Source organism: Antrostomus carolinensis, unplaced genomic scaffold (genome assembly GCF_000700745.2).
Source record: "Antrostomus carolinensis isolate BGI_N321 unplaced genomic scaffold, ASM70074v2 scaffold44044, whole genome shotgun sequence".
Taxonomy (NCBI): Eukaryota; Metazoa; Chordata; class Aves; order Caprimulgiformes; family Caprimulgidae; genus Antrostomus; species Antrostomus carolinensis.
In genome coordinates, this window is record NW_010310901.1 from 1 (window position 1) to 27535 (window position 27535).

Below are 27535 nucleotides of genomic sequence, written 5' to 3' on the forward strand. Positions count from 1 at the left end.
GGTGGGGGCGGTGGGACTGGGGGTGGAGGAGTGGAAGTCATTGCAGCTCTTAATGACGAAGTTGACAAAGCAGATGGAAGAGGTGGTGGTGGTGGAGGAGGAGGAGTGGGGCTCACAAACACTGGTGTTCTGCCTGTTGCCGGTGATTGAGGACGATTTTCTACCAAGCCAGTAGTAGAACTGAAATATCCAATAACAGGACAAAGTTATTAGAGCTGGAGAGTGGAAAAAATAGTAATAGATTCATTTCTGCAACTTAAGAATATTGAACACTGGGCATTAAAGAGCATTATATACTATGATTTCAAGGTATTCATACCTCATATAAAACGAAATCTAATTCTTAGTATGGAGAATGTAGCAGTCTTCCAACAGACCTTTGCTCAAATTCACTTATTAACTGAGCTTATGTTCTTATACAAACCTGCATCTTTATCAAAGGTTTCCTATACTAGTATAATTCTCCCCTTCCATCCCTAAGTAAATTCAAATTATTTTATTGAAGTAAGGGAACTAGCAGTTGGTTAACTGCTTCAATTCACAGAACTTTAAAACCAGAACAAAACAAAACAGTACAAGCAATGAGGATGATTTACATTTGAAATAAGTATTTAGGGTTTGACGACAGGCTGAGGGAGGCTAATATCAAAGGTCATCAATAGGTGAATTAAAGAAAACTAAAAGCAACAGTAAAATTATTTTCCTGAAAGACCACTAGAGGATTTCTTTCATCTGTCACCTGACCATAAAGTTAAGATTTTGGTTATAAAAAACCAAGGGAGTGGCAACCAGAGCCTCGCTATAGAAAATGCTCCAAGTATGTATCCAGTTCTGGAAAGGCATAGAGAAATGACAAATAAAAACACTTGGGGGAATTTAAAAAAAAGCAGTTGCAATTTAGCAAATGTGATTAATATATAGTTTTGAGAGTTGACTGTCTTACTGCAATATATTCTTCCTTTCATGTAGGCTGAAACACAGCTCAGTAGTAGGAATTTCAGACTTCTAAATTTCCAAAATTCCAAAGCTAAATCCTGAGATTGCAACTTCTTTCACAGGAATATTTTCCATACAGTTTTTTGTCTTGCCATTTAACTCAGAAGGCGACACAGTCACAATATTAATGGCAAGGTGTCTCCACAACGGCACCCTACAGGGTTTAGATTCCAGCCCTCATCTCCAACTCCGACATGGCCCTGCCGCTGCAGACCTGTCAGGGCTGTGGACTGACATATCCCCTAAGATGCGTGCACTGTCTGGTCTGCATGAAAATAATACTAACGGACTACTAGGGGGGTGGTGGAAAACTAAAACTCTCCAATACATCTACATGTGGCTTGATCACTCCGTACCTAACACAAGGAGGCACAGGTTTCACATCTCCTGGTCCGTGCATCGGAGGTGGTGGTGGTGGTTCATGTGGTCTCACCAACACTCGCTCCTCGGCTCTGTTCAGAAGTTCAGACATTTGACTATAGGGCAATGCAGAAAGTGAATATGATCCATCCATATGATCCACATATGCTTGAGATCTGCAGGAAAACAGTGAAAAATGATCCAGTGTAAGCTTTAGTAAAAGTAAGTATTAGTGCCCTCAGCTAATGTTCTATACTTCAGTTTGATTTCCAAATTCAAGTATCTTCTTTGCACTAATGTTGCAAATTGTACTTCATGGCTTTTAATAATTTATCTCACTTTCCATGCCATTGCTTCTAGCAGCTCAAGGGTTTAATGCTTTCGACAGGTATATCAGGCAACTTTTACAGTTTATGTGTGATCTTAGTGTTTATTAGTCACATTATTTTGAGTTAAGTAAATACAGCAATATAATCAGAAGTACACATATGCCAGAGCATATTATGACACAGACACTACACTCAGTAATCGTTTCTGCTCCTCAATCCCTACGTATATGTAACCGTATTCTTTTATTACATTCATGAAACATCCATCAGTGTTAGAATGGTAGAATTTACAACTGAATAATTCAGCTGAACTTCTGTCAGAGGATCTGCATTCCAGTTGAGAATACTCAGCTACTAGAGTAGTTGGAATACTACTCTAGAATCTAATACTACTCTAATTCTAATATTAGAATACTACTCTAGATCTAATACTTTGTAGCTATACAAGAGATAGAAGGAAGAAAATCTAAGGATCTTCTATTGAGTAGTAGCAGTAAATAAAGATAACTACAGCTTAAAATGATTCACCTTCCTTGTCAATGACAACTTCAGATACATATTAAGGACCTGATCAGTTAGGAAACTGTGTCTTCCACATCCTGTCACCACTGTAGTATCTAGCCAACTAAATTCTTCGGGGGTGAAGCCATACTCTGTTATTCAAAAGGTCGGTGCTGTTCTGTATCTGAATGACACACTCTGCAGATGTGGTGCTCCCAAGCACTACAGCATTATTTGTAATTGCATTACTGGTACTGAGATAATCAAGGTTTAGGCCAGGGTCCTGGATACAAAAGGAGTCCTGGAACAAGTGTGTCTAATGTGGAATCTGATGTACCGCACAACAGAAGGACAGCAGGAAAGCAGCTGTTTCTGCCAATGGCTGGAGACAGCAGTTTACAAAGATAAGGTACTATAAAGTTGCTCCCAGAAAAATGCTTATCACCATAACTTGAGTTGAATCCCACCCACTGAAATGCACTCAGACCATTTTTACTTTCTAAATTCAGAGAGCTAAGTTTTCTACAAATGGGTTTTTCCATTTTTCAGACAGAAAACACTATCTCCTAGAGTTGTTATAATTACCCACTGTCACTATTAAGTTTGTTTGGAGGTCTTACAAAGCTAAATAAAATACTCTGTTATGGTGCTTTTGGCCAGTGAAGGAAAAAAAGTAACTGTTTTTTGGAGGACAAGGAATGCTTTTTAATTAAAGACTAAACAAGCCCCCAGAAGCACACCACCAAGACTCCTAATAGTAGTTGTCAGCCCCCTTTCCTATGGGAAGTCACTCAGCCGGTTTTGCACAAACACCAGAAGTGTAAACAAAGCAGGTGTTTACCATGTAAAATGCTACTTTTAGCCACCAGCAAATACGTGCTGTGAAATGAGAATCCAACAGGTTAGATTTTGTAATAGTCTATAACCAGAAATGTCAATCAAATCTTGGATTTGCTCAAGAGTAAAGAGAAGCTCAGTGATCTCATCTGAGTTCCAAGTGGACATTTGTTCACATCACACCCACCATATAGTTTTGGCAGTGTTTGCTGAAGAAAAATCAAGAGACTGGAATAATAGGGATTTTGCAGGTCAAGATTAGAATATAGTGACACACCTGGGGGCAAGCTTGCATCACTGACATTGCACCTTCTGCAAGTTGCAGACCACAACACATCCTCAGGGATACACTGAATTCCAAGGATACATGCTACTCCTAAAAATAACAAGATAATAACTCTACTCCTTTAAGGACACACTGACTAAGTATTTTAAAACTGAGTTTTGATTGAGCTAAATCAATGATTTCCATTTCAAGAATAGCAGCAGTATCTCATCATTTATCATTTCTCAAGCATGTTCACTATGTACTATGAATATCTGTACTTAATAAAGGATAGAAAAAATAAAAAGAAACCTTGATTCAAAATGTGAAGCTGGGCCATTAGCAACTTCAATGTGCTTATGTAAGAGGTTAGCATCATCTTCTGCAAGCTCCGGACCTTGGGCTAACTTCTGCCACTCTCTCCGTCTGTCATGAGGTGCCCTTGGCACTTTTTCTGGTTCATGAGGGCGATCTAGATTTTTCTGCTGTAGGAGAGTTGTGCAAACAAAACTGACAACTAAGACATTTTTTTTCAAGTAGTTGCATTTAAACATCAGCCACAAAAGAATGAAAAACAATCCCAATTTAAGTGCAAGACAAATTTACTTTCAGTCTAAATATGATATGTAAACCAAAAAGATTTGTAAGAGGCAGAAACTTCAGTTTAGTGGACAATTGGCTGGATAATACAGAGAAAAATAACTGTGTAAGTAGCTTTTTATTCTAAGTCTGAAATGAAATCATGAATCTGACACATTTACTGTCTCTATGTATGAAATATACAGAATAATGGTGTAAATAAAAGGAGCAGTACCTTCGCAAAACGGTTTGTTTCATTTTAGGAAAATATAAACAAAGTGCCCTATTCCCACTAATTTCTTTCCAGTTTAGAGCAAACATATCTATTAGAATGTCATTCAAGCTTTTTCACCTGTAAGACTGTCAGAATTTTGTATTATAAAAAAGTGTTGCAGTTAAGTTCTTTATTCTTTCTGTATTCCTCATTTTTCCTCCTTTCTGAGTCATTGCTAGAAGACTTCCAAGTTTTGGCAAATCTGCTGTTAGCTACATTAAGATGCCATGAAAGCTCCAGGCCCTTTGATATTATTTTATTATTATTAAATATTTGTTAAAGTTGATGGAAATGAATGAATCACAAGTAGTTTTAGTTGAATGAAGATGACTCTGTAAAGTTAGGATTGTTATTAATTGCATAACCAAAAATGTGCCATATCTGCAAGTAAACCCTTTCCAGGAAAAAAACAACCAGAAGCGATACAAAGCTAACATACATACCTTCTGCTTCCTCTTTTCTTTTCTTTTGTCCTCAGTGTCCTGCAACATCTTTTCCTTCCACAGATCAAAGAAGTATGAAGGGTTGGTATAAAACTTCAAACCCTCTTTTCCATCATCCCTGAAATACAGTGATGCAAACAGGGCATACTGTTCATTGGACAACACATGAATCCAAACATTAAGGCAAAAGAAAGGAATATTAAGAAATACCTAATATCTCAGACCCTGAAATTAAAAAGATGAACACTGACTTCCTGTTCCATCATTCTTTACTATCTTGCCTTGTATTCAAGGTCCTGATTTTAGAAAAGTAACTTTAACACAAGCAGCAGATAAAAAAAGAGTATCATAAATCAGAGACCTCCCATTACAATGACTCTAATCTATCTTGCTCTTAAAATAATGAGCAAATTTGTGTGGCTGCTTGTGTTCAACTAGTGATTCAAATTGACTTTGGGACAGCAAGCAACATTCATTTCCATTAAAGACCTTTCTTTCTACATACTCAACTGCTTATTTTTTTCACTTTGCATCCAAGAGCATTACACAGCTAAATAAATACAGATAGTAATGGCTTTTTCTTACCATTGTTACACTGGGGTAAAATTTGAGTAAAGTGGAGTAAAATTTTAACGCTTGTAATGTTTTCTGCTGCCTGTATTCCCCCAGCATCTTCACAGTTTTCTAGTGTGGCTCCTTAAATATTCAAGTGCTAATCAACATGAGCAAGGTGCCTGGACATAGAATCTCTATTACATAAAATAAGCTAGAAATTGGTTTTGAATAATTTTATTTTACTAACCTGTAAGGGGTGAGAATGTTAAGTGGAGGAGGCTGTTCACAAATGTCATAAGTTTCTTGCAAAGGAATAGGCAGAGTTTTGCGGTCAAACAGCTGCTGATCTTGAATTGTGGAGCTCCGGAAAGCTTTCCTCATTGTAATGTCCTGCAGTGACACTGAAAGGGGATATTGCCATTTAAAAAAAAAAACCCCTTTTTTTTAAAGTTTATTTGGACTAATCTGGAATAGCTTAATGCTGGTTAGAATATAAATATTAAGCATTACTACTAGCATCTTAACGCATTTTACAGCAAATATAAATTCATCTAGCACTACTACTATAGCAAGATATTGTCAGATTATGTGAAAAACATGCTTGTAATGTTCTAGCACATTATCCTCTATTCAGCTTCAGAGGAAATTTTTGCTCACCTGGATACATATCAGAACTCTGTCCCTCCAAAGTAGTTCAAAAAATTGCTTACTATAGCTATAAAATATCATTCTGAGTTCAGAAGTACCTAATAACTTTTACCAACTCCATTTCATAAACCTTTCGGTACTAAAAAATTACTCTTTCTTCAGGTATAGATTTTACCTTTATACTAGCAGCAAGCCAAACTTTGCATTCCTTGCACATAGGCAGCAGTTCCACCCAAGGCCCACTGAGATGCCAAACCAGCAAATTACTTAAGCTTAACCTACTCATGTCGGTGAGTTTTCATGGGAGGTGTTGCTATGTTCCAATACATTAAATTAGTCAAATACTGTTTTTTAATCTGACTGTTCGATCAAGATGAGACTTCTCTGCTTAATTCACCTTGAATTTTTAAGCACAGTAGTTAGGAATAATCAATTATCTTTATGCAAGATTCAAAGGAAAATAGCATTAGGTGAACACAATGGAGGAAACAGTGGTTTGAAATACATTTACTTACTTCTGTTAAAGCCCATATCTTTTTTCTCTTTCACAGTCATTAAAATTTAGAAGATGATTAATGGAAAAGTGACCACAACTGATGAAATTTGCACTTTTAATTCTGGAAACAGTGCACCTGTGCAGTCTCATATTTCTCTCCCTCCCCGATCTTCAGTTACTACATCCCTGAAGTGAAGTCCAGGTGTGTCTCAAGACTAACTTTGCAGCCAGTGTCAGACTGTCACTACATAAAGCAGCAGCCCTTTTCATTGGTTTGGGCTTTTTTATAGTTTTTTTTTTTAAAACCACAAACAATACTGAAAACAGATAGTTTTAAGACACTAGCAAAGAGAGTATTTTCAGCACATGCATTTTATCTATAAAGAATTACATTTATTTTATACAAACATGTTGACAGTAGTGCCCCTTGACTCGAGATGAGAGAACCCCATCTCATCACTAGGGCCTTTGGCAACCATTTTTTTAAAGTGTGCATCTGTTTAAGCTGAAAGCTGCATTTTACTCTGGTTCCTGTAATGCAGACAAGTGTATGTACATACGTATGGACACACACAGAGAACTCAATTTCTATTGTATGATCACAAAGGGGCAGAAAGTAGGATTTTTTTCCAGAGGGCTTGCAATTCCTGGAATGTTCTCTCTTCTTAGCTAAGAGCATTGGCAGCATCCTTTGTGAGGCTAAAGATGGGATTTCTTTGATTTTCAGTTCGGCTTTTGAGGTTTATTACAGTTGGCAAGGTTGTGTACTCCTGGAGAAGTTTCCTCCTTTATACCCTTAGGTTCTGTTTCATTACAGTGTATTTTATTATTTTTAATACCTTTAATTAGCTACTAAGAAGTCTTAAGTGTGTGAAAGAAGTATTATAATGTATCAATGTCAGCTAGGAGTCTCAATTTCTGCAGGTATTTTTGCACTCAAATAAATAATAAATAAATAAATGTTTTGTACCTGTCATGAAGTACAGGTTTTTATTTGCTGGCAAAAGTTCACAATAAAAAGAAATGGGGTTTATCTAACCTAAAAACCTAGTCTTAAGATTCTTTTCAACTTCAGCTGTTTTTCCTTTGGGTTGTTGGTTTTATAAATCTCACCAAATGTACTTGTTCAGAGTTGCTTGGCAATCCTGCAAGTCTTTAAACTGTCTGTCACTTATTGGAGACTATGCCAACAAAAATAAAAGTCAGTACACTTCCCTTTGAACTTGTGTACATTCTGAAGGCAATGAAGTAAAATAATTTATTCCAATAAATAAATACAGTTGTTTTAATATTAAAATGCTCACCGAGTATACGACAACATATTATTGAGATGTTCATTGTTCTATAAACTCTTTATTAGCATTTCTTAATCACTTGAGTGAGCAAATATAGCCAGTCTAATTCACAATCTCCTTTTTCTTGTTTAAGTCTCCACTGTTTGTAAACATGTACAAGTGAATAACACACCTGAGGATAATCAGCGAATCCCCAATAATAAGCATAATTAAATCTCTCTCTAAAACTAAGCTACACAGTAAAGGTCTGCACAGAAAACAAACACTGAGGAATTTCAAACAGCTAACAATGTCCCACACTGATATCCAATGACCGGCATTCACCGAAAAATAATGCCATTATTCAAAACAACCAACTATATTAGGACAACACTGCTAAGGAAATGAAAGGACGCTGCACACAAAATACTGAGAATCGTGACACTGGTATAACTCGCCTACAGACAGGGATCAGGCAAATCCCATGTTGCAAGTGGAGTGTAATCCTGGGCTGTGCACAGTTTGGCTTACAAAGCCATTTGTTTAGCTTGCCAGCTGGCTAAGAAACAGAAGCCCTGCATGGCTGGCCACCTCAGGGGGCAGAATACACGAAAACCTGGCTGATCATCCAGCCACTGAGCTTTGGCTGATTGACAAACTGCCACAGCAAGAGGACAGGTCAAACAAATTGGGGGCCATTGAAAATTCTCTTCAAAGTTTTGTGTAATTCAGTTCCTAAAGATACTGCAGTCTTGAAGTATGATGTCTACTTTATATATATATAATTTTTTTTTTTTTTTGGTAATGATTATCCACTTCAACAACGTCAAGACTCGCACACATACTAGATTTCTCTGCCGTCAGAATACTTCTGACTGGTCACTGCAAGTTTAAGAGCTGCTAAGCAGACAGATGACTTCTCCAGAACAGAAACTACTCTCTTTTGGGTTTGTCCCCAACCCAAGAAATTCAAATTTTCTGAAATATTGATTTAGAAAATCCAAAGCAGCTCAAGTACTCTTTGGACAGAGAATGTGTGTAGCTTAAGTACTACAAGTAAACAAAGAGAAGATGTAAATGTTAGAGCAATCACGCTAAAAAGACTTAGAAGATGCTTTAAATGCAGCATGTAGAACCAGGGAGCCCCCGAGCAGCCCGTTAGGGAAGATGTGAATTACCCAGCTGCATCAAGCAGTGAATTTGCTGGTGAATCTCAACAAAACCTCCATATTATTTAGCAAATGACATTTTGTCCAGATCAGCCTTTTTATATACAAAATACAAATTATGCAAAGTCATGGCTTGACCATTGAACTATTAAGCCCTGGACACACTAATTTAAAACTGATTTACTTACTAAAAAACCCATAAATTGAATTGTGGGCTAAGAAAATTGGAAGAAAACGCACAGGGAGCAGTTGGAGCTCAGCCCATCTACACAGAACTTCAAGAGGGAGACATACTCAAATCCAACTTTCATTAAGTGGAGATGTGTCAGGAAAAGTGACCTGCTACACAATTTAATTTAACAGTCTTTTTCTTTATTTGACCTCAGGGTTAAAAATTCTTAGTAATGAATTGACAATAGTGTATTCTCCACATTAGCTTATTACCCGTGGAGGTCATGACCACATTTCCATCTGCTCCCTGTTCTTAATTTTGATTAAATTTATACTCAAGTCACCAAATCCATCTTCAGAGGCTAGAGATGGTAAGTGAGCTGCCCCTTAAGATGGGATTTACTACCCTTTCCTTCTAAGTCTCACAATGGGCTGAGTATCCTGATTTGAAAGGTGACAGTCTCCCACATCCAGAAGTACACAGACCACAATTATCTGCCAAGCTTTTTAGGTTTCTCCCCACCACACGCCACCGTTTTTGCCCATAGCAAACCCTCAAACCTCTCTTTAGCATTAATCCAGCAAAACTCCTAAACTACTGTCCTTTTTATGACAGGGCAGTATTTCTAGAATGTTTAGAAAAAAACAAGGACATGTATTCAAAGCCAGAAACCTGTTTAGATACAATTCACAACATTGCTTAATTCCTTTCCTGAAGTATGCCAGCCTGCTCACCCATAGCACTTTTGCCATTAAGGTTTTGAAGGTGCTTGTCACAGTTGTAACAGATGTGCTGCAGAAATCAAGAATGTGATATGTTGCCTTTGAGATTAAAATCCTCTCCAGGTTGAGTTTTAAAAAGAATTAGGCAGTTCATATTAAAGAACCACCAAATTAATACTGAAATGTGCAACTAAACTCTTAGTTTATGAATCTTCCTTCTGTCATGATACCATTTATTTCTGAGTGATACACAACTATTTTCTAATACTTCATTACACTGTACATTAGACCTGTACTGTGTATCAGCATTTCAAAAAAGAACAACATAAAAGCTGAAATTAATATATTTTTTAAAACTGTCAGATTTCTACAGATATGAAATTATTTACTTGTGGTAGTACTTCAAGCTTAATGGCACAAATAAAGTCACAAAAATGTGGTAAATTCACAAAAATCTATTATTATACTTATAAAATTTGCATATATACGGAGAGAGTAATGTTATTTATAAAATAAATATTGAAATTAAAAATAGTTGCAAAGAAACTATGCACTTAGGGTTTACTTTCCGACTTATGAGGATATCTTATATTGCAGGGCTACTAAAACCACCAACTTTTGTTCACCTTCAGGGCAAGAATGTGTTTTCCCAGTCCTAAAAAGACACCAGATATGATAACTCTTCAATACATGTAGGCTAGTTTCCCATACAATTGAAATAAAGGTCAGTTCACTGAAGGAAAGCAGAAGATTTCTTTTTGTCTGTATGCAAGTCTGGTATCTCTTCTGAGGGGAAAAAACCAAATGTATGTAAAAAGAATAAAGTACATGAAAAAACCCATTACAATATGAAATTAATAATTCTGTGAAATCAAGAATTTGAAAACAGTATAGTAATCCAAACCAAACCAAGTCCATAGCAATTCTTCTGTGACAGAAAGATTGTGCACCAGGAGTTAGTTCCTTCAGGATACAATCCTAACCTTGGTTTCATTTGGTTTTATTCTTTCACAGAGATACTGTAATAATTCAAAATGGTAAAACATACATACTACTCAAAAATTCCAAGCTTTTATTACTTTGATGCTACAGAAACATCTTGTCAAGTATCTGCACCTCGTTCAATGAATCTAGCTCAGGCTGTTTTTCTTCATGCCACTTAGCTTTAAATGAATCTTAATTTTTTCCTCTCGTGTAATAGCATGGGCCCAAAGGAACACATTAAATCTTCTATTACTGCCTGCTGGCAAAGAACTAGCAAATGAGACTCATTTCACAAGTACAGCCCATTTTACACATGCTGTTAGCTGAGCAGAAGCACTAAAAGTTGCTTAAGTCTTGCATAGAGGTTTAAGAAAGGTAAATCCAAATCTTTTCCCCATAACTTCACGTGTTAACATCCTCCAGCTGTTTTAGTCCAGATCAGGACTAAACCAAAACTATTTGTGATGAATTTCTAAATTTCAAGCCCAAAACAGGATAGTGAAGGAGAAACGGTTTCCTGACCCCTAATTTTTAAGGAAATAAAGTATCAAATCTTGTTTCATCTTTGTTCTCATCTGGTGATTCATTCTGGGCAGACAGTTGTGAATAAGGAACACTAGGTATGGCTCAAAGACTGAATATTCTTAGGTTAATAAAAATAGTCATTTAATAGTTCCTGACACTGAGGACTGCATGTGTTCTCTGAAGGACTAGCAGTCACTGCTATTCTATGGCGTGAGAGACAAATCCAGGGATCAGATTCAAGTGACACTGAGCCCCTCTGGACTTGATCAAGTAGACCTCTTTTCAGCCATGTTTTCTTTAATTGCGGTGTCTGTCCCTTTCTTTAGCTACAGAGTTTAGCAAATGCTACAGTACACACAGTACTGTGAAAAGTTACTGATTTGATGCATTTGGGACTACATACTATACATACTATTTAAAAATATTTCTAGCAATTCTCTAATGTAAAACAGTTGTGGATATTTAGTACTAAACCTACAGCCAAACTTGTCAAAGGCCATTTACACAGGAAAGTACCATTTTCCATCTTGCTATCCTGTAACATCCTTAGATACTTTAACTCAATGACTTAAAACGGTCTCTCCGTTTTCCTGAGATGTAAATGGTTGCTATACTAGATATGCCATATCAACATATATTCCACTCGATTTAAACCAAAAACTAGGTTCTCAAGGGTAAACACAGAAATGAAGTTAACACTGTGGAGTATTACAGCTCTTACAAGATTACAAATGCTGACAATTTCTTACTGTACACAAAAGGGATTTTTTTCATTATCTAATCATAGTAAACATGGTATTTTATTGGAAAAAGAGGTGTATGTGTATGATTTATGCTCAGTTGCCAAGAGACTTGAAAAATCCCATTAATGTAAGAATTCCCCTAGGCAAGTCACAACTTTGTAGAAAATCTGCTACTAGCTGTGAACAGTTGTCTTTCAAAACCTGCTCCAAAATTAATGTCACACAAAATACAGAATCAAAACTTCCTTAGCTTAATTTTGCTATTAGTGAAATTTCGACATCAGTAACTAAACACAGCCTGAAGACCATGCTCCTGGTTTGATGCTTCATTTTTCCCCGAGTGACACACAATTATTACACGCAGATGTTCAGAACTTAAATAGTTTTCTATTCTTTAAAATTGGATCCAACAACAATCTGAAGTTATTTTTGATGATAGGATGTTGCTCTACTTTCTAGGTCTCAGCCATATAGTTTAACCCCTAAAACTGGTTGGGGTCATAAGACCTTTCATAGTTCCACCTGTAACCAACAGATATCCAGGAAGGCAAAAAAGCTTCATGGCATTTACATCGTAGGTGGTCAATGTTCTGGTAATCATCACAAAGCCTATGCATCATTTAAATCCCATACAAATTCTATCTTAGTTGGGTATTTTCGGAACTACTTGTTTTCTCAGTGCTAACCAATATTTATAGTACTTAAAGCTATTTAGGAAGAATCCAAGGGGATATATGCCATCAATAAATGAAGCTATACAACCATAATTTCATACTGAAAGTAAGATAGTAACAAGTTAAATGCAAAAACCCTACTTGATCACATCCCATGGGAATTAGTAGGAAGGTTAAAAAGAAGAGTGAAGACTTATCTCCAAGCATGGACATAATATTACATATTGTTAACACAATACATGATACTACTGAAGTGGCTCATACTCCTGTAGCAGTTTTTACATAAATTCATTGGCAACAGTACTGTTCAGTAACCATGAAAATGTTGAGCTCAGAAAGGTGCTCAAGGCTTTAAAAGAAACTCGTAGCAGAAATAGAAATGGACCTCTTTCTCATGATGCTTTGCCCTGTGTTCTTATAAATATAATTTAAACTATTATTATTATTTCAGTTTCACATATCAGTGGTGTCTCGGTGACAAAATAAGAAATCTTCAATGCAGGAGTTAACTTACATTCCTCTTCCTTTGGATCGAGTTGTGTAACACTGACAGATAAACGATCTACACGTTCTTGTAAGGAGTTGACTCTAAATGAGAAACTGTGTGCTTCATTGAAAAGTTCACCAAATATATCTTCAGCATATTTACCTGAAATACAGAAAAAAAAAAAAAAAATTCAAACATACCACAAGACAGCCAAATGAGTTTGCCTGGAAAAAGATTTCTAACTATTTTGTATAAGTAAGTAAATCTTAAGATGCATGAGTATCACTTGTAACAACCTGTGCTTACTGAGCTCATTAAGAATGCTTCAGAAAAGTAAATAAAAGTTAAATAATTAATTTGTAATTTATTTATCAGAAATGAAACTATTTAATACATTACAGGACAGATATTCAGCTGGTAAAAATTGATTTAACTATATGCAAGGAACTAGACTGTTCGGTTTCTTATAGATATATATAAAAGGATGATTTCCAGCATCTGAAGCTGCTCCTGCATGAGCAATAACTCATCTTTCAAAATGAAACTTATCTCAGTATTTCTCAAAACAAAGTACAGTTTCAACTCCTACTGTTCAGAGGACCTTTCCATAATGGAAGATCAGATATTTGCACCTGGGTTAATTAGAACCAGTCTATTAAAAAATACACACTAAAATAAGAAATTCTACTTTCAAGGATCAGAATTCTAGTAACTGACTAATTTATACTGAAATAAAATAAGAATCTCCTTTGTTGACTTCAATGGGCATCACACATTTAGCCCAAAAGAGCAGAAGATTCAGATATCACAAGAAAAGGGTTAGTAATGAGTTTCTTTTCTTACAGAGTACGCAATATAGCACTTCTCATGTACCCGGAACTCAACTTGATTAGTCTGCCAATGCCACTGAAAAAAACCACCAGATCATCCAGCAAAATTTGTAGCCACATTTCTGCAGCACCACGCGATGGCTTTTAAAGCCTTCTACCATACTGTGCATATGTAATTTGTGTACTGTTTGTGTACTTATGGTGGTTTTGGAAGTATAAATCTCACAAATTTCTAACTGCCTGGTTTGTGCACAGGTTCTGACAGGAACAATAGGTAAGGATAGTTATGAAAATTTTGCCTTTGGTGCACAATAAATCTAGAACTATACATAAAAATGAGGACATTTTAAAATAAACACATCAAAAGGACAAAAAAAAAAATCCCTACAGGTACTGTGGAAACTACTTAAAGCTGCTATGCAGTAAGTACAAGGCCAGCACATACCATTTATTAAGACTTAGGTAAAGGCAATAGAAAACCAGCGTGACTATAATAAACAACAGAATATAAAAGGGGATTTCAGAAGAAATGTACAGAAGAAGAAAATAGAAAGGATCATAAATTCTGGCATATTAAATATAAAACCAAAAAACTACCCTGAGGAACTACTAGTAAGCTAATAATAAATACTCCTTCAAAGACATGACGAGCAAGAAAGCCTGCCAGGGAGTTTGTAGAGACAGCTGGTAATGAAGGTATAAAGGACTATTCAGAGCAATATGAGTTTTCATAGGTTTCTGTACTGGGACCTATGCTATTCAAGGTAGCTGTAAATGACCTCAAAAAAATGAGATTAAAGTTTGCCAATGATTCTAAGTCATGGAAAAGAAACACACTTAATAAACACATTAATAAACACACAGAAACCCCAGTCATCTGAAGAGGCTTCCAGGTTGGAAAGAGTTGGAGGCTGGGAGATTAGCGGGAGTAACGCACATGCTTCTCTTGCTCTTATTCCCGGAGCATCTGCTATCAGGCACAGTGAGAAGCAGATCAAAGGTGCAGCCATTCTTAGAACCTCTGTCTTTAAGTACCAGGCCACAGAAAAATAGAGTGGAAAGTTAGTAAAGTCTACTTAGCTGGCTATTCACCTAACATTAGTCTTTCTAATGTGTTGAAACTCTGAAAAGTTTATGTTCTTTAACTTGTATTCTGAAGCAGGACAAATTACTTAAAAATGTGATCCATGAAGACCAAGATTACCAAACTTGTAATACACATTTACTACAAATTTGACATCTTTTAGCTAATATATTCAGATATATTATTCAATTTGACAACTCACATAATATTCAGACATGCAAATTAAAATTAAAACCAAGTGTAAAATTTCAAATATAGAATAAAAAATAAATTGAAGGGCTCTAAAATCTAACAACTTCCCTTTTATAGGTGTATTTTAAGGCTACAGTTTGTTTTATCTATATCATTTCATCAGGCTTACAATTAATCCACCTCATTAAGAAGCTCCAATTGCAAATAATCTGTCTCAAAAATCTTTTCATTATGTTGCATACAGCCACAAACATATTGCACAGAATAATTTGCCCATGCTTATGAACACTAATCCTCAAACAGGAAATACATTAAAAACAACCTGTCACGTTTGAAGTGGTATGCCCACCACAATGTCTCTACCTAAATGCCTGTTGGCAGTCTCTTTATTTAGCTTGAAGTATATTTAACTAAATACTTTTTCAAGCAAAGCAAAATGTTTTGTTTTTAGTGAAATGTACAACTTCTCTTCAAAAGAATATAATGTGTGACTGCATACAGGTGTACATTTATAATCCAGTATTTGTTTCTGTTGCTGTCTCTGTGTGTATTCCATATGAATATATCTTCAATTTTGAATAGATTACAAAAGAAAGAATTACAAGTGATAACACTGAACAAAGTGCCACAGAAATGCAAATAAATAAAAAAATCTTGTGAGAAAAAAATTACATTAGTAAACAAAGCTGATCTCATTCCACTTAATTTATAGGTAATATATTAGAAGAGTAAGGAATCAAAATCAATTCCATTATAAAGAATGAATATTCCTAAGTGTTATTAACACTTCAGAAAATTTACATCACTATGGGACTGCTTGATGAAAAACTCTATTCTTGCTTCATGCAGTACAATAAAGACAATGACAGATGACTATGACAACTAAAATAACAACACCTTAGGATCTTGGTCACAGCTGGACACATCAGATTAGAAAGATGTGCCACCTTGTTTGCCCATTAAATTAAATGACAATATAGACTTCTGCAAATAACTTATTTTAACATCGGTGAAAATCTGATTTTACTGTATTTGCAAAACTTGCTTAATTGATCAGAAATATACCAAAATTTGTCATTTTCAAAAGGCAAGTCATATTCTCTCCAATATTACTAGCTGTTCAACTCAGTCAATCGTACTGGCATTTATTTTTATTAACAGAGCACAAGTTTTTTTCATCTAAAGAAGAGGCTATATTATTATTTATTTTTCTTTAAGGACTGTATTATTCACCTTATGGTTCTTTTCACAACTTTTTACTCTTGTCTCAAAGGGCTCTATTCGCAATTAACCCTCCAGTAAGAAAGGGATACAGGAATGCAGCTTCCCTCTGGTGTCAGTCAATGTCCTTCTTTGTGACAGCCAAATAAAACGTCTTGGAAACGACATGTTGTCCTTCCTCCCCCCAAGAACATGTGTGTGTTTTGATAGCCTTTTTTGAACAATTATTTTCCTGAAATTTAAAACAGACCTATGAGTTGAAAACAGAACAGAACAGCTAGTTGCTACTAGCTGAAACCAGAATAAATATAATATTGCTCACTACCTAATTTTTAAAAAATTAAAACCACCAGAAGATGTATCATTTACTCCTGCTCATTACCACAGCAGTAAGTGGACAATGGCTCATAAAATTCTGAAAAAATGCCTGATCAGTTTTACAGTTCTCCTCTTTCACCATTTGTTTCTCTTAATTTCCCCCCACAATTTCTTAAACATTTGTCCAGCATTGGCTTTTGTGCACAAATGAATAGTTTCTAACTATCCAATACACTAATATGAAAGGATACAAAGGTAAAAGAAATGTTACTTTGTCTTGTTCTGGAGGACTGGGTGAGCATCAGATGAACTGAAGACAACTACAGTCATCACCGCATAAGGTACTGAACCTTAATTCAGGTTAATTAAACAAAGTGTGGCAAAGAGATGTTTTATAAGTCTTATATATTGTGTTGTACAAATTCCTAGAACCACACTAACGCATTGCAGGATCAGGGAATAAGTAGCAGTCCCTTCAAAACACCAGAACTACAGCATTTTCTAGGCTGTATCCTTTAGCAAACCTTAAGGAAAGGGCATTTAAATTAATCATTTTACACTACTAGATCAGTTACCATCAGATTTAGTTACAGGCTCTCAAACAAGGAATGGGACACGAGTCCTGAAGCAGAACTTGTGGAAGAAGCCAATTCTTCACTAGCCTTTTGCATTTAAAAAAACCAAAAACAACCCAGTTCCAAACCCCTTAACTGCATCTAAACCTGAAACAGCACAAAAAGAGCTCAGTGCCACAAACCAGCATCATTTTTGGAATTTCAAGAGGATGACTGGTAAACCTCAGGGCAACGCAAGATGCATCAAGCAGGTCAATCAAAAAAAGACAAACTTTCAATGTGGCCAAAAAGTCTTAACTAATGTGCTCAGTCATGGTGGTTAACGTGTACACAAACAAAATCTAATCCAACACACCTGTCATTGCAATTAAATTATAAACATATTTAATATATTAAATTCCTCCTCCTTTAATTCTGACACATAATTAAACATATCCATTGCCTGTTGATTCAGCTTCAGTTCTTCAATACATTGATTTTATTTAATTGAATGTTTTAGCACAAATCAAGATATACCTGAGTTTCACCTGAAACCCTAGGCTTGTTTCTCATCATGATCATTTCAGTCTCACAGGTCAGTGGCTAGGAGATGGACTAAAAGCTAAGAGACTGAACTGTCTCCCAGGCTTGGAGATTAGAACCTTGGTAGATTCTTGAGGACTTGAGTTGCTATGGCTGAGTAAGCTCTGAAAAACGATGTACTAAATATAGTTCAGTGATGCTAATTAAGAACTTATTATTATAAAGGTGTAAGGGCAGTCCACAAGGACTGGATTTAAGGATTCTAGCAGGAATATCAGAGTGCTGAAGAGACAGCTTGGTTCCTTTAGCCAGCAAAACTGAACCAGGTTGTCAGATAAATATCAGACAACCTGACTACAGTATCAAAAGTATCAAAAAGACTCTGTTAAAGGTCACCTCTGGAGCAGGTCTGATGCTTCTTGTTGACACTCAAGAAGAAAAAGTCAACTTTCAAAAAAATCTTGAGTCATGGAGGTCTAAGATATCATTTCTTATCTCCCACTGGTGGTGTCCTCTCTCGGAGGACACCACCAAGTAAACTGGCTGAGATTAACCATTAGGTATTCAAAAGTCTGTGAAAGACACTGCTGAGAGCTGAACCTGATGTTGAAAGCACTGGTCCTAGAGATCATTTTACAGGGAAGTCTTGCCCTCCTTTCCTTTTTTAATATCACCTGAATTCACTGCCTTATGTAGGCAAGGAATTAATGACAAGTAGGACTTTTTCCTGCTAACAAATAGATGTTTTCAATGAGAAATTACTGACCATTTGCTCATCCCCTCATTATCATTTGAGGTGGACACAAAAACAGCATCACATTTCCAATACTGCCTCTGCTGGGGTGACAACATCAAGAAATTAGACAGAAGTCTTTAGAAAGGATGAGTGTCTCTGAAAAAGCTGAGTAAGCCTTTAGTTTTCTAGTCCATCAGTTCCCTCACCCCATGTGCATAAGAACCCTTGTAGTGTTCCCTGGCAATCATACTAATAATGAAGAAAGAGGGGTAACTAATGAAGAAAAGTCACAGAGAATACTGAATATGCTTGTGAGAAGAGTAAGAAGGAGGATTCCCAGGGTAGGACCTGCCACAGGGATTTTGCTGGTTCTGGAATACTGACTGAAGCTCTAGATGCAGATCTGCAGAGACCTACCTTTGATCATGGAACAAGCGGGGCACTCACCATGTGATGAAAATGTTGTCCAGACAGAATGGAGAGAGAAAGGCTGGTCTTTGAGCTGAAGAGGCCTGGTTCTAAAGATTAGTTACATTCCAGTCACATTGACGGCAAATATTTTTGGAGAAACATTTCCCACTTATTGAATGTTAACACCTTAAGCCATGGCAAACTGAAGGTCTTCCTGAGGTGAGAAAATGTCTCTCACAAGATGAACAGTGTTTAAAACCCTCTAGGGGATGGCATGGTAAGCAAAAAATAAGAAAGTTAAAAGCATCTGAGAGGGGGAAAAAAGGGACAAATAATATGCTCAAAAGTCAGGGTTTCATTCCTGAAAAGTAACAAATAAGGGGTGAGGAAAAGAACTAACTTGGAGAACATGATAAAAACAGTAAACAGTACAAAGAAAAGACAGAAAGAGTGGAAAGGCTACTGAAGGTTCAATGTTAATTGAAAATTTTTTTCACTAACATAAAAGGCACTTCAGCTTAGCAGAGTTATGCAGCCTTCTCTTTCTTTATACAGATGTAGAAGAAAAAAAAGGGAAATAACACCTTGCTACAATTGAATGAAAGTTCTGGTCTGAATGCCTGCAATATAAATCACAGAATCATAGAATGGTTTGGGTTGGAAGGGACCTTAAAGAATATCTAGTTCCAACCCCTTTATTCACTAAAGGGACACACTCAAAAGGAGAAATGTTCTCCTCTCCAGATGGAGGTGTCAGAGAGCAGGGCCAAGAACAAACCCTATCAGTAAGGTTTCTTATGGCATAAGGAGATTCTGTGTACAGGGAACAGCTGAATAAAAGGGAAAAAAAAAAAAAAAAAAAAAGAAAAAGATTGGTCAATAGCTGTGAACCAAATGAGGAGGTTACAGAACGCACACATCTTCTAACAATGGCACAGCTGCACAGTGCTATACGCTGGCATGCTATAGCCTGACGTACACCAACACATACCACCTCAGGCAGTAGCGGAGTACTAACGTACCTGCCGTACTGCTGAAAAACAATAGGCAAGCACTTCTCCAAAGCAGACACAGTCAGAAAGCAAGAAATACTGGGTGGGAAGAATGGCTAGGAAACTAGAACAGCTGTTGCCATTGTTCAGAGAGTTTCTGTTGCCACAGTGCTAAGAAAAGCTGTCAGAAGACAGATCCTTTTATGAAGTTAGAGAAGACTGGGAATAGACAGGAAAAAAATTACTTACTGGCAATTTTCTATGTTTTATCAAGACAGAGTGATGTGTTTTCATGCTCCAGGGAGAAAGGCAAGGACTATCACTCAAAGCTGAAATAAATATTTTGTCCTTTCATCTCTACTTCTTTTAAAGGTCAAAAAATTTCTCAAACTGAACAATTAAAAGCAATATCTCAAATAAACTATGAAAGGATTGAGAATTTGTATGGAGACACACAGCAGCTATTGCTGACATACTGATGTAAAGCTCTTTTCATTTTATATTAAAACACAGGAAAACAGAATTCCTGTCGTTTAATAAGTATTGTTTCTGCAGGCATGTCCTACTTATACATAGTATCCAAGATCACAGAAACACGGTCCTGTTCAGGTTGAAAAGGCCTCCAGAAGTCATTCAGTCGAACATGGTGGTCAAAGCAGATCCAATTAGATCCAGTTGCTTGATATTAATATGTCCAAGAATGGAGATCTATCAACATACACGACAAAACTCAACACTTAGCTTTTCTAAATAATGGTTTTCAGTATCATTTAAGGTACTGGAGGCTCTAATTCCCTCACAACACTCTTTGTCCATATTATATCAAAATAAAGGTTAAGAATGGTTGCTCTTGAGAGTCATAATGGTAGGAGATAATCCTCTATTTGAGGGCCAATAACTGAAAAATCTCAGAGGCAGAAATGTCTAAGTGCTAATCAGGTCAAAGACCATTCATTTAGATTTGCATAACTTTACCATCAAAAGCAAAAGCAGCTTCAGTTTAAAGGAAATGAAACCCTACCAGAACGCTCAGTTTCTATTCTCAGAGTGAAGCGTTGTTCTGTCTACAACTTAAAGGCTGATTCTCAAACATACATTACATGGCAAACATTATCCACAGAAAACAAAAAGGGAATGACTGCAGAGCAGCTGGTTGCCAGGGGACTGCTGCAAAACCATGTCTGCTGGCTGTGACTCACAGGCAACTGCTAAAATTTATCTGCATGTCAGCAGGCCTCGCTGTACACTGGTAACAGTGATACACCAAGTGAAGACTGGTTATTTGGGTTTAAGCACATGAGAGACAAAGTTCCTATGCCAGAACTCCCAAATCTTTTTGCATTTGTATTGCTACTAGCACAAACAGGCTAAAAGAGTTCTGGAACAAAATACTTTCACAGATGCTCATACCTTTGTAATGCTATCTCCATTTTTATAGAGCAATCCTTAGTTGTGCTGAGAAATAAGGACTATTTTGCACAACGTGTTCTATTTGATTGTTGAAAAAAAAAATGTCTGAAAACTTAAACAGTATAAACAAAAAAAACTTACTTCAGTTGGTATAAACACTGCCCATAGAAAACCTACACACACCATGATGCTATTTGGAGGGAAGAACAAAAGAGTGAAGTAACAGGTCCTGCTTATCAGTGTTTAACTCACTCATAAAAAATTCTGAATGACCTATTGTGGGCTTGCTGTTGCAGAGTGAACTCTCTGCATTTTCCCTCCTCTTTTACCTTCCTTGTCATTTCCAACATTGCATGCCTTTTTGACCACTAGTGAGTCACAAGTTCATGACAGAAACTCCTCTCAAGCGAAAACAGCTAATTTAGAGCTCATCCCTATGTATGCACTCTGCATGTAGAACCACATTCCTTTTACAGAAAAGGAGTTTACATAATGACAGTTACTTTCCCTTGAAAGTATCTCTCTAACTGTGCTATATATTAGGCAAGCAATACAACAAATGTGGGAGCATTCAATGGATATTCAGTACTTTTTTTTCTCCCTTAATTGAGTTCTTTCTGTTCTGGTATTGCTTCACCCTGACCTTCCCCTGAGCAGTTGTACACACAGTGTCAGGCATAAGCTCTTGTCTACCAAGAAAACATAGCAAAGGCAGCTGAATCTCAATAGGTAAGTACTGACACCATGATATTGAGTTAGAAGTTGGTGTTCTTTAAAATTGAAAAACCAAGTGATTTGGTTTTGGTTTGGCTTTTGTTTTGGTTTCATTTTTTAGGGTAAAATGAAACTTCCAAATGAAAATAGCAAACGTAAATTTGGTATGCCACCTATGAAAGATAGAGTATATAATCAAATAAGAATTTTTAAAACAAGCAAACTAAAATAAATGAATACAATATTAATAAGAGTGACTTGGAAGGGGAGGCTACTGAGAAGGGCTTTTGGCAGAATGAAGCAAGACCACAGATGGTGATCATATACTGCATCTCAATCTGATACGTTCTTGATTCACTGAAAAGAATTTAAATAGTTATTTTCCCTGCTGTTGCAGCAGCTATACTAACAACGTTCATATTTATGTGCTGTAAGCATTCCTGTCTCAATTGTGTGAGTCAGTGTCCTCAATTAAGAGTCCTCAACCTAATAGCACCCTAACAGCTTTGAAAGGCTGCCAAAACAGAGTCATCATACAGGATACCATCAAACCAATAAGTAAATCAATCTAATTAACAAATTAGGCTACATCACCTATGACTCTAAGATACTGATGGAGCTGAAAAGCTTTTCATATTGTAGATGCATATACATGCACATTTTAATATTTAATGTCTTGATAGTCTTAGTAATGTCCTAGTGGTTAAAAAGCACCTCTAGTATTGGAAATTAAAAATATATCATGCTGGTTCATCTGACAACTTTTTAAAGTCACTGTAACTTAAAGAAAAAACAACTCAAAAACCAGGGGTTTTTTGTCAGAAAAACTCCTTCGGAGTTCTAGAGCTTGAGAAGTATTCACTCCTTTCAAATGCACCAAGGGAAAAACTGTTGGCAGAAGGGAGAAGGAGAAAGAAAAATCTTTACCTGTTTGAAGTACTATGTAATAATTACATTTCTGGGTTTATTTTAAAAGGCAACTACTTTTTTCCTGAATGACTGCAGCATCACCAAGGGTTTCAGTTAAGAGAATTAAACAACCAGTGATACATTCCTCATTATGTCATATTCCCTACTCAAGAATTGCTCTAAGGTTAGTAATTACTGACTTCATTAACTACCAGATATATTTTTCTGTTATGTTCCACTGGTAACAGAAACATGTGGTTGAACAGTTTTAAGATGTCCTGCTGGAAAAATTCCTAGCTTTCTTTCACAGAAGTCCATGCTAGTCACTAGCCACAAAAGGAGTATGTACATTCAAGGTTCAGACACAATTTTTTACTAATCATTTTAAATGGTGCTCCTACTTCAACCACAAAAACTGTGACTGTAAATTATACTAGTTCTAAATACAGCTATTAGGACAACGTACTTACTTAGGCTACTCAGTTGTCTGATTATATTTGCCAAGGAGATATTGGTGACACATTCCAGTTCATTCTTGATACCTCGGGGCAGAGCTGTGTGGCACAGGTGCCTGGGGTCTATGTTCCTTTTTACCAGTGGCATTCTGAAATGTATCAGAGGTCCAGCAAACCTGTAAAGAAAGGAGACAAAATACTGTTATAAGTTTAATTGTATTTTAAATTCAGATTATATCTAAAGTTAAATTGACTAATCCTAATAAGATAAAAAAAACTCCATAGTACTGATGGGGTTCATTGATCTGTGAGTATATAAATCTCTTCTTCTTTGCCCACTGAAAGACTATTTCATTCTCTCTCTTTAAACCTTTACCTGACTCAGATGCCAGTGAAATTACAAATAATTTTTTACAGTTCATGCTTTTTTCTTTTTCCTCCTGAAAAAAAAGCCAGGGAAATCTTTGCAGTACAAAACCATTAAAGAATTGTTTCCTTCTTGATGGACTTCTCAGGTCAGGTAAAGTCCAACAACAAATTCCCTTTATTATGAGGTCAAAGTCAAACTAGTTGCCTATTCCACCTGAAAGGCAGAGATGATCCATTCATTATGTAATGACATGTTACTAGCAGGAGTCACCCTTCGAGTCTAAACATCACTTCTAAATCATACCTGATCAAATTAAGCAAAGATGTTTCCCTTTCACCTGCACTACTACTGGCAATAAACTCAGGTAAGAATGCATCTTCCAAATATAAAAGTCTCCTCAGTAAACTTGTAGTCCAAAGTCCTCCACGACTCAGAAATCCCACCCCTCCACACCTTTCCAAATCCACATATGTTAAATTAATCAAGAATCTTTACTCGTTCTGCAGACAGCCTAAGAATCATCTCAGGTTGTGAATCCCAGGCTTGTAACGTTCTACACCCATGGCACCAACTGGAAGGAGTTTCCCAGGGGGCAAGTTATGCCTCTCGTCTTATTAGTGCTGCTTATTAAAATCTGTCTACTAAAACTTTTCTTTATGAAAAATGGATTCCCTAAAGTTCTGTAACTTGTCCACCCTCTGTCATGTAAAACTCTGAATGATCAATGTGAAACTCCCATTTGATAAGCAGAGAATGGATACACTGGGTATGGGTATAACTGAGTCTCTCTTCCCATTGCAGAAGAGATTACACTTTCTCCAGACAGCAAGGCAGACAATTGTTCTACACACAACCCGCAGCCCCTGTCCCTCAACCAGACAGCCTGCCACAGCTTCAGCTTCATCTGTCCTCTGCTTAGAAGCTTTATCCCAAAATGTTCCCAGGATGCAGCTAGGGCTTTGTCTTGCACCACAGAGCACATCTCCTTTACAGAATGTATTTAGACACCGTTATCCTTAATTGTTTGAAACAGAGATATTTTTTGGGTAAGAATAACATAAGGCCATGGTGGTAGAGCTGAAAGTTTGCTGACCCAGAATGGCATAGGGAATTAAGAGACAAAGACAACTGTAATGGAGTATTTTCCTCTTGCAGACCGCTTAGATTTCTCTTTGTCACTTTTCTTAGGAGTATATTCTTTCACTGAGGCCAGGGCTTGTAGCTGAGGAACCCAGGCAGGACCCTTAAACCTATCTAAAAAAACACCTTTGTGCTTCCAGATCTGATTAGACTTCATTTGTTGCATTTTAACACCATGTCTACTGCCCTTATTTTCTTGAGAGATCAAAAATATTTTATACTTTTGAGGGGTAAAAACCAATTAAAATAATTCTTCTAGTCACTAGTTTAAAGGAAAGATCATACAGCTCTTAAAATTTTGTAATATACTTTCTCAGTATTAACAGTAAAAATTATGGGAGTATACATGGGGCAGGGCTAAATTATAACAACAGATTTTTATTTTTATTTTCTAGGAATATTCCAAATCCTTCTAGTCCCTAAATACCTAAGTACTAAAAAAACCTAGCTGCTACATGCAAGCTAAATGAAATGAAAAGTGCAAATCTGAACGCTGCCTCAGATAGAAACAATAACAAAGTATTTATAACTAAAGTGAGACTTTGTACCTGCTGGTACAAGACACAGGTGTAGCATGAAGCAAGGGAGATCAAACAAGCCCAACCAGCAGAGCTTCTGCTGTCTTAGGAGCGCACAACCCCTCTTCCCCCAGTGACAAGACCCTGAAGAAACCCTTAACTATAGGTTCATTATCAGAGTTCCCTAACAGAAAATAAAGGAACCATTCTGTCACTGTCAAAAAAACACAACTACTGCTATGTGAGCAATGTTCTACAGAAGCAATTAAATATTAATTCCAGAGTTAAGCCCTTTCTTGATTACTGCTTTAATGATACTGTTGTATAAACAGCACAGCAGGCAAATGTTTTTTTTAAAAAGAGGTCCAAACAAGTATGTAAAGAAATGTTTTCACAGAAAAAGTAAGAATCTACATATAAAAGAAACTGAAATGGTCCTTATTTCTATCCATTTAACACAGATCTGTGTTATAGGGGTTAAAAAAAAAATCTCTAAAATACAAGCACAAAAGCAGTTGATGACTAGTGAACCTTTTCTTTTGTTTTACCTTCTATAATGAAGCTGTTAAGAATGGGATGATATTGCTCTCCCTCCTTGATTTTATACCATTCATGAAAAAACTTGCCAAATTTATAGCATGTATAGACCATAAAGATGCTCAAGGGACAGATTCTTTGCAAAACTGTGTGTAAATAATAATAATAATAATGATGTTAGAAGTCTTTCCAGCCAATTGCTAGCTAGATTTTAAGTAACAGCGTTTGAGTGCGTACTGCCCTTTACCTGTCTGATTTGTCTCCAGGACAGGGCATTCAATGAAATAGCCAAAAAGATGCAGTACTGACCCAAACATTTTCGGCAATAGGCAGAAAAAGATTCTGCACAAGCAGAGAATAAGCCAGAACTTCCTGGATCTCAAAATGTACAACTCTGAACCTGAATAAAAGTCCATCTAAAACAATTAAAATTTTCTTGCACTGACCTCTCTAGAATTTTCAGAAAAATCTACTCTGTGACCTTTTTTCTCCCCGGAACTTCACAAATACCATTTTATAATATCTGAATAATGCAGCTGTGGCTATCCTACCCAAAGATATAGTAAAACAAGAAGAGATAGCAGAGGGAACAGTAAGAATGGTAAAAGGTATCTTTTAAAACAAGAATAAACTTAGAAAGGAAACAAACAACAGAAGATAAAACTGACACCTTCCAAATTATGCATCATGTTTGAAAACTATGCAAAGCCTGAACAGAGAGTATTTCCCTTTTTTCCACAGAAACAAGAACAAGGAGGCAACAAAGGAAAGTATCACTCAAACATGCTTAAAACAAAGGAAAAGGCATTTCACACAATGTTAATAAATTGTGGAACTCATTGCCACAAGATGCTGTACGCAACAAAAGTACCTGCTGGTAATTTGTCCACTATAGACCACATATTCTCTGCAGTTTGTTGCAACCACTAGAAGGTCTTGATGATTCCTCCCCAGTTGTATTTAGTGATCCCAGCACAGGGAACAAGAAGTGTGCAACAGCAAACAGAACTTTACTTCACTCAAACAATTTCTCCGTTCCTATAAAAGATGTCTTTCCTAACACAGTTCTTATCAAGAAAGCTGAAAAATTCTGAAATCACTATATTTATTATGCAGCTTTAGAGCTGTGAAAGAGGAAAAAACAAAAAAAGGTATTGTTACAATCTAGTATATTCTTTAGGTTAAAAGCAAAATACACACCACCCTCACCCTGTGCTCCCAAACCATACATTACCCAAGCCATTCAGGCAGCAAAGGAAAAATTCAATCCTAGATCATAAAATCCTGTTACCACGTTGTTCCCAAGTAAGCCCTGGAAACCATTCATAACCCCAAGCAGGCAGAAGAGAGAAGCAGCTTCTCAGTGCCTAGGAGCATGCCCAGGCTGAAAGAAAAGCTACATGACACCTCCTCAGAGGCTCACAGCTCTCCTCCTGTCTCACAGGTCTCCGAGCTCTCCCTCCCCTCAGCCCCGCTGCTCCCCAGCTCAAAACTCAGGGGAAGGGAAGGCCATCCTCAAACACAAGGATCTCCTCCTCCCTACTGTATTGGGTTTGCATGGCAAGGTT

The 27535-nt window shown here is 36.6% G+C and overlaps 1 protein-coding gene across 1 annotated transcript; it reads right to left on the reverse strand.

Moving 5' to 3' along the window:
• Positions 1-3: 3 nt before the first annotated feature.
• LOC104517939 (wiskott-Aldrich syndrome protein family member 1) lies at positions 4-23572 on the reverse strand (the record flags this gene model as incomplete). Its single annotated transcript, XM_010166566.2, has 7 exons — positions 23418-23572; positions 13061-13195; positions 5387-5540; positions 4585-4702; positions 3601-3773; positions 1353-1532; positions 4-180 (listed from the first exon to the last, which is right to left on the reverse strand). Coding segments are annotated over exons 1-7 (1070 nt in total), but the record flags the coding sequence as incomplete, so codon positions are not given.
• Between the last annotated feature and the right edge of the window lie 3963 nt (positions 23573-27535).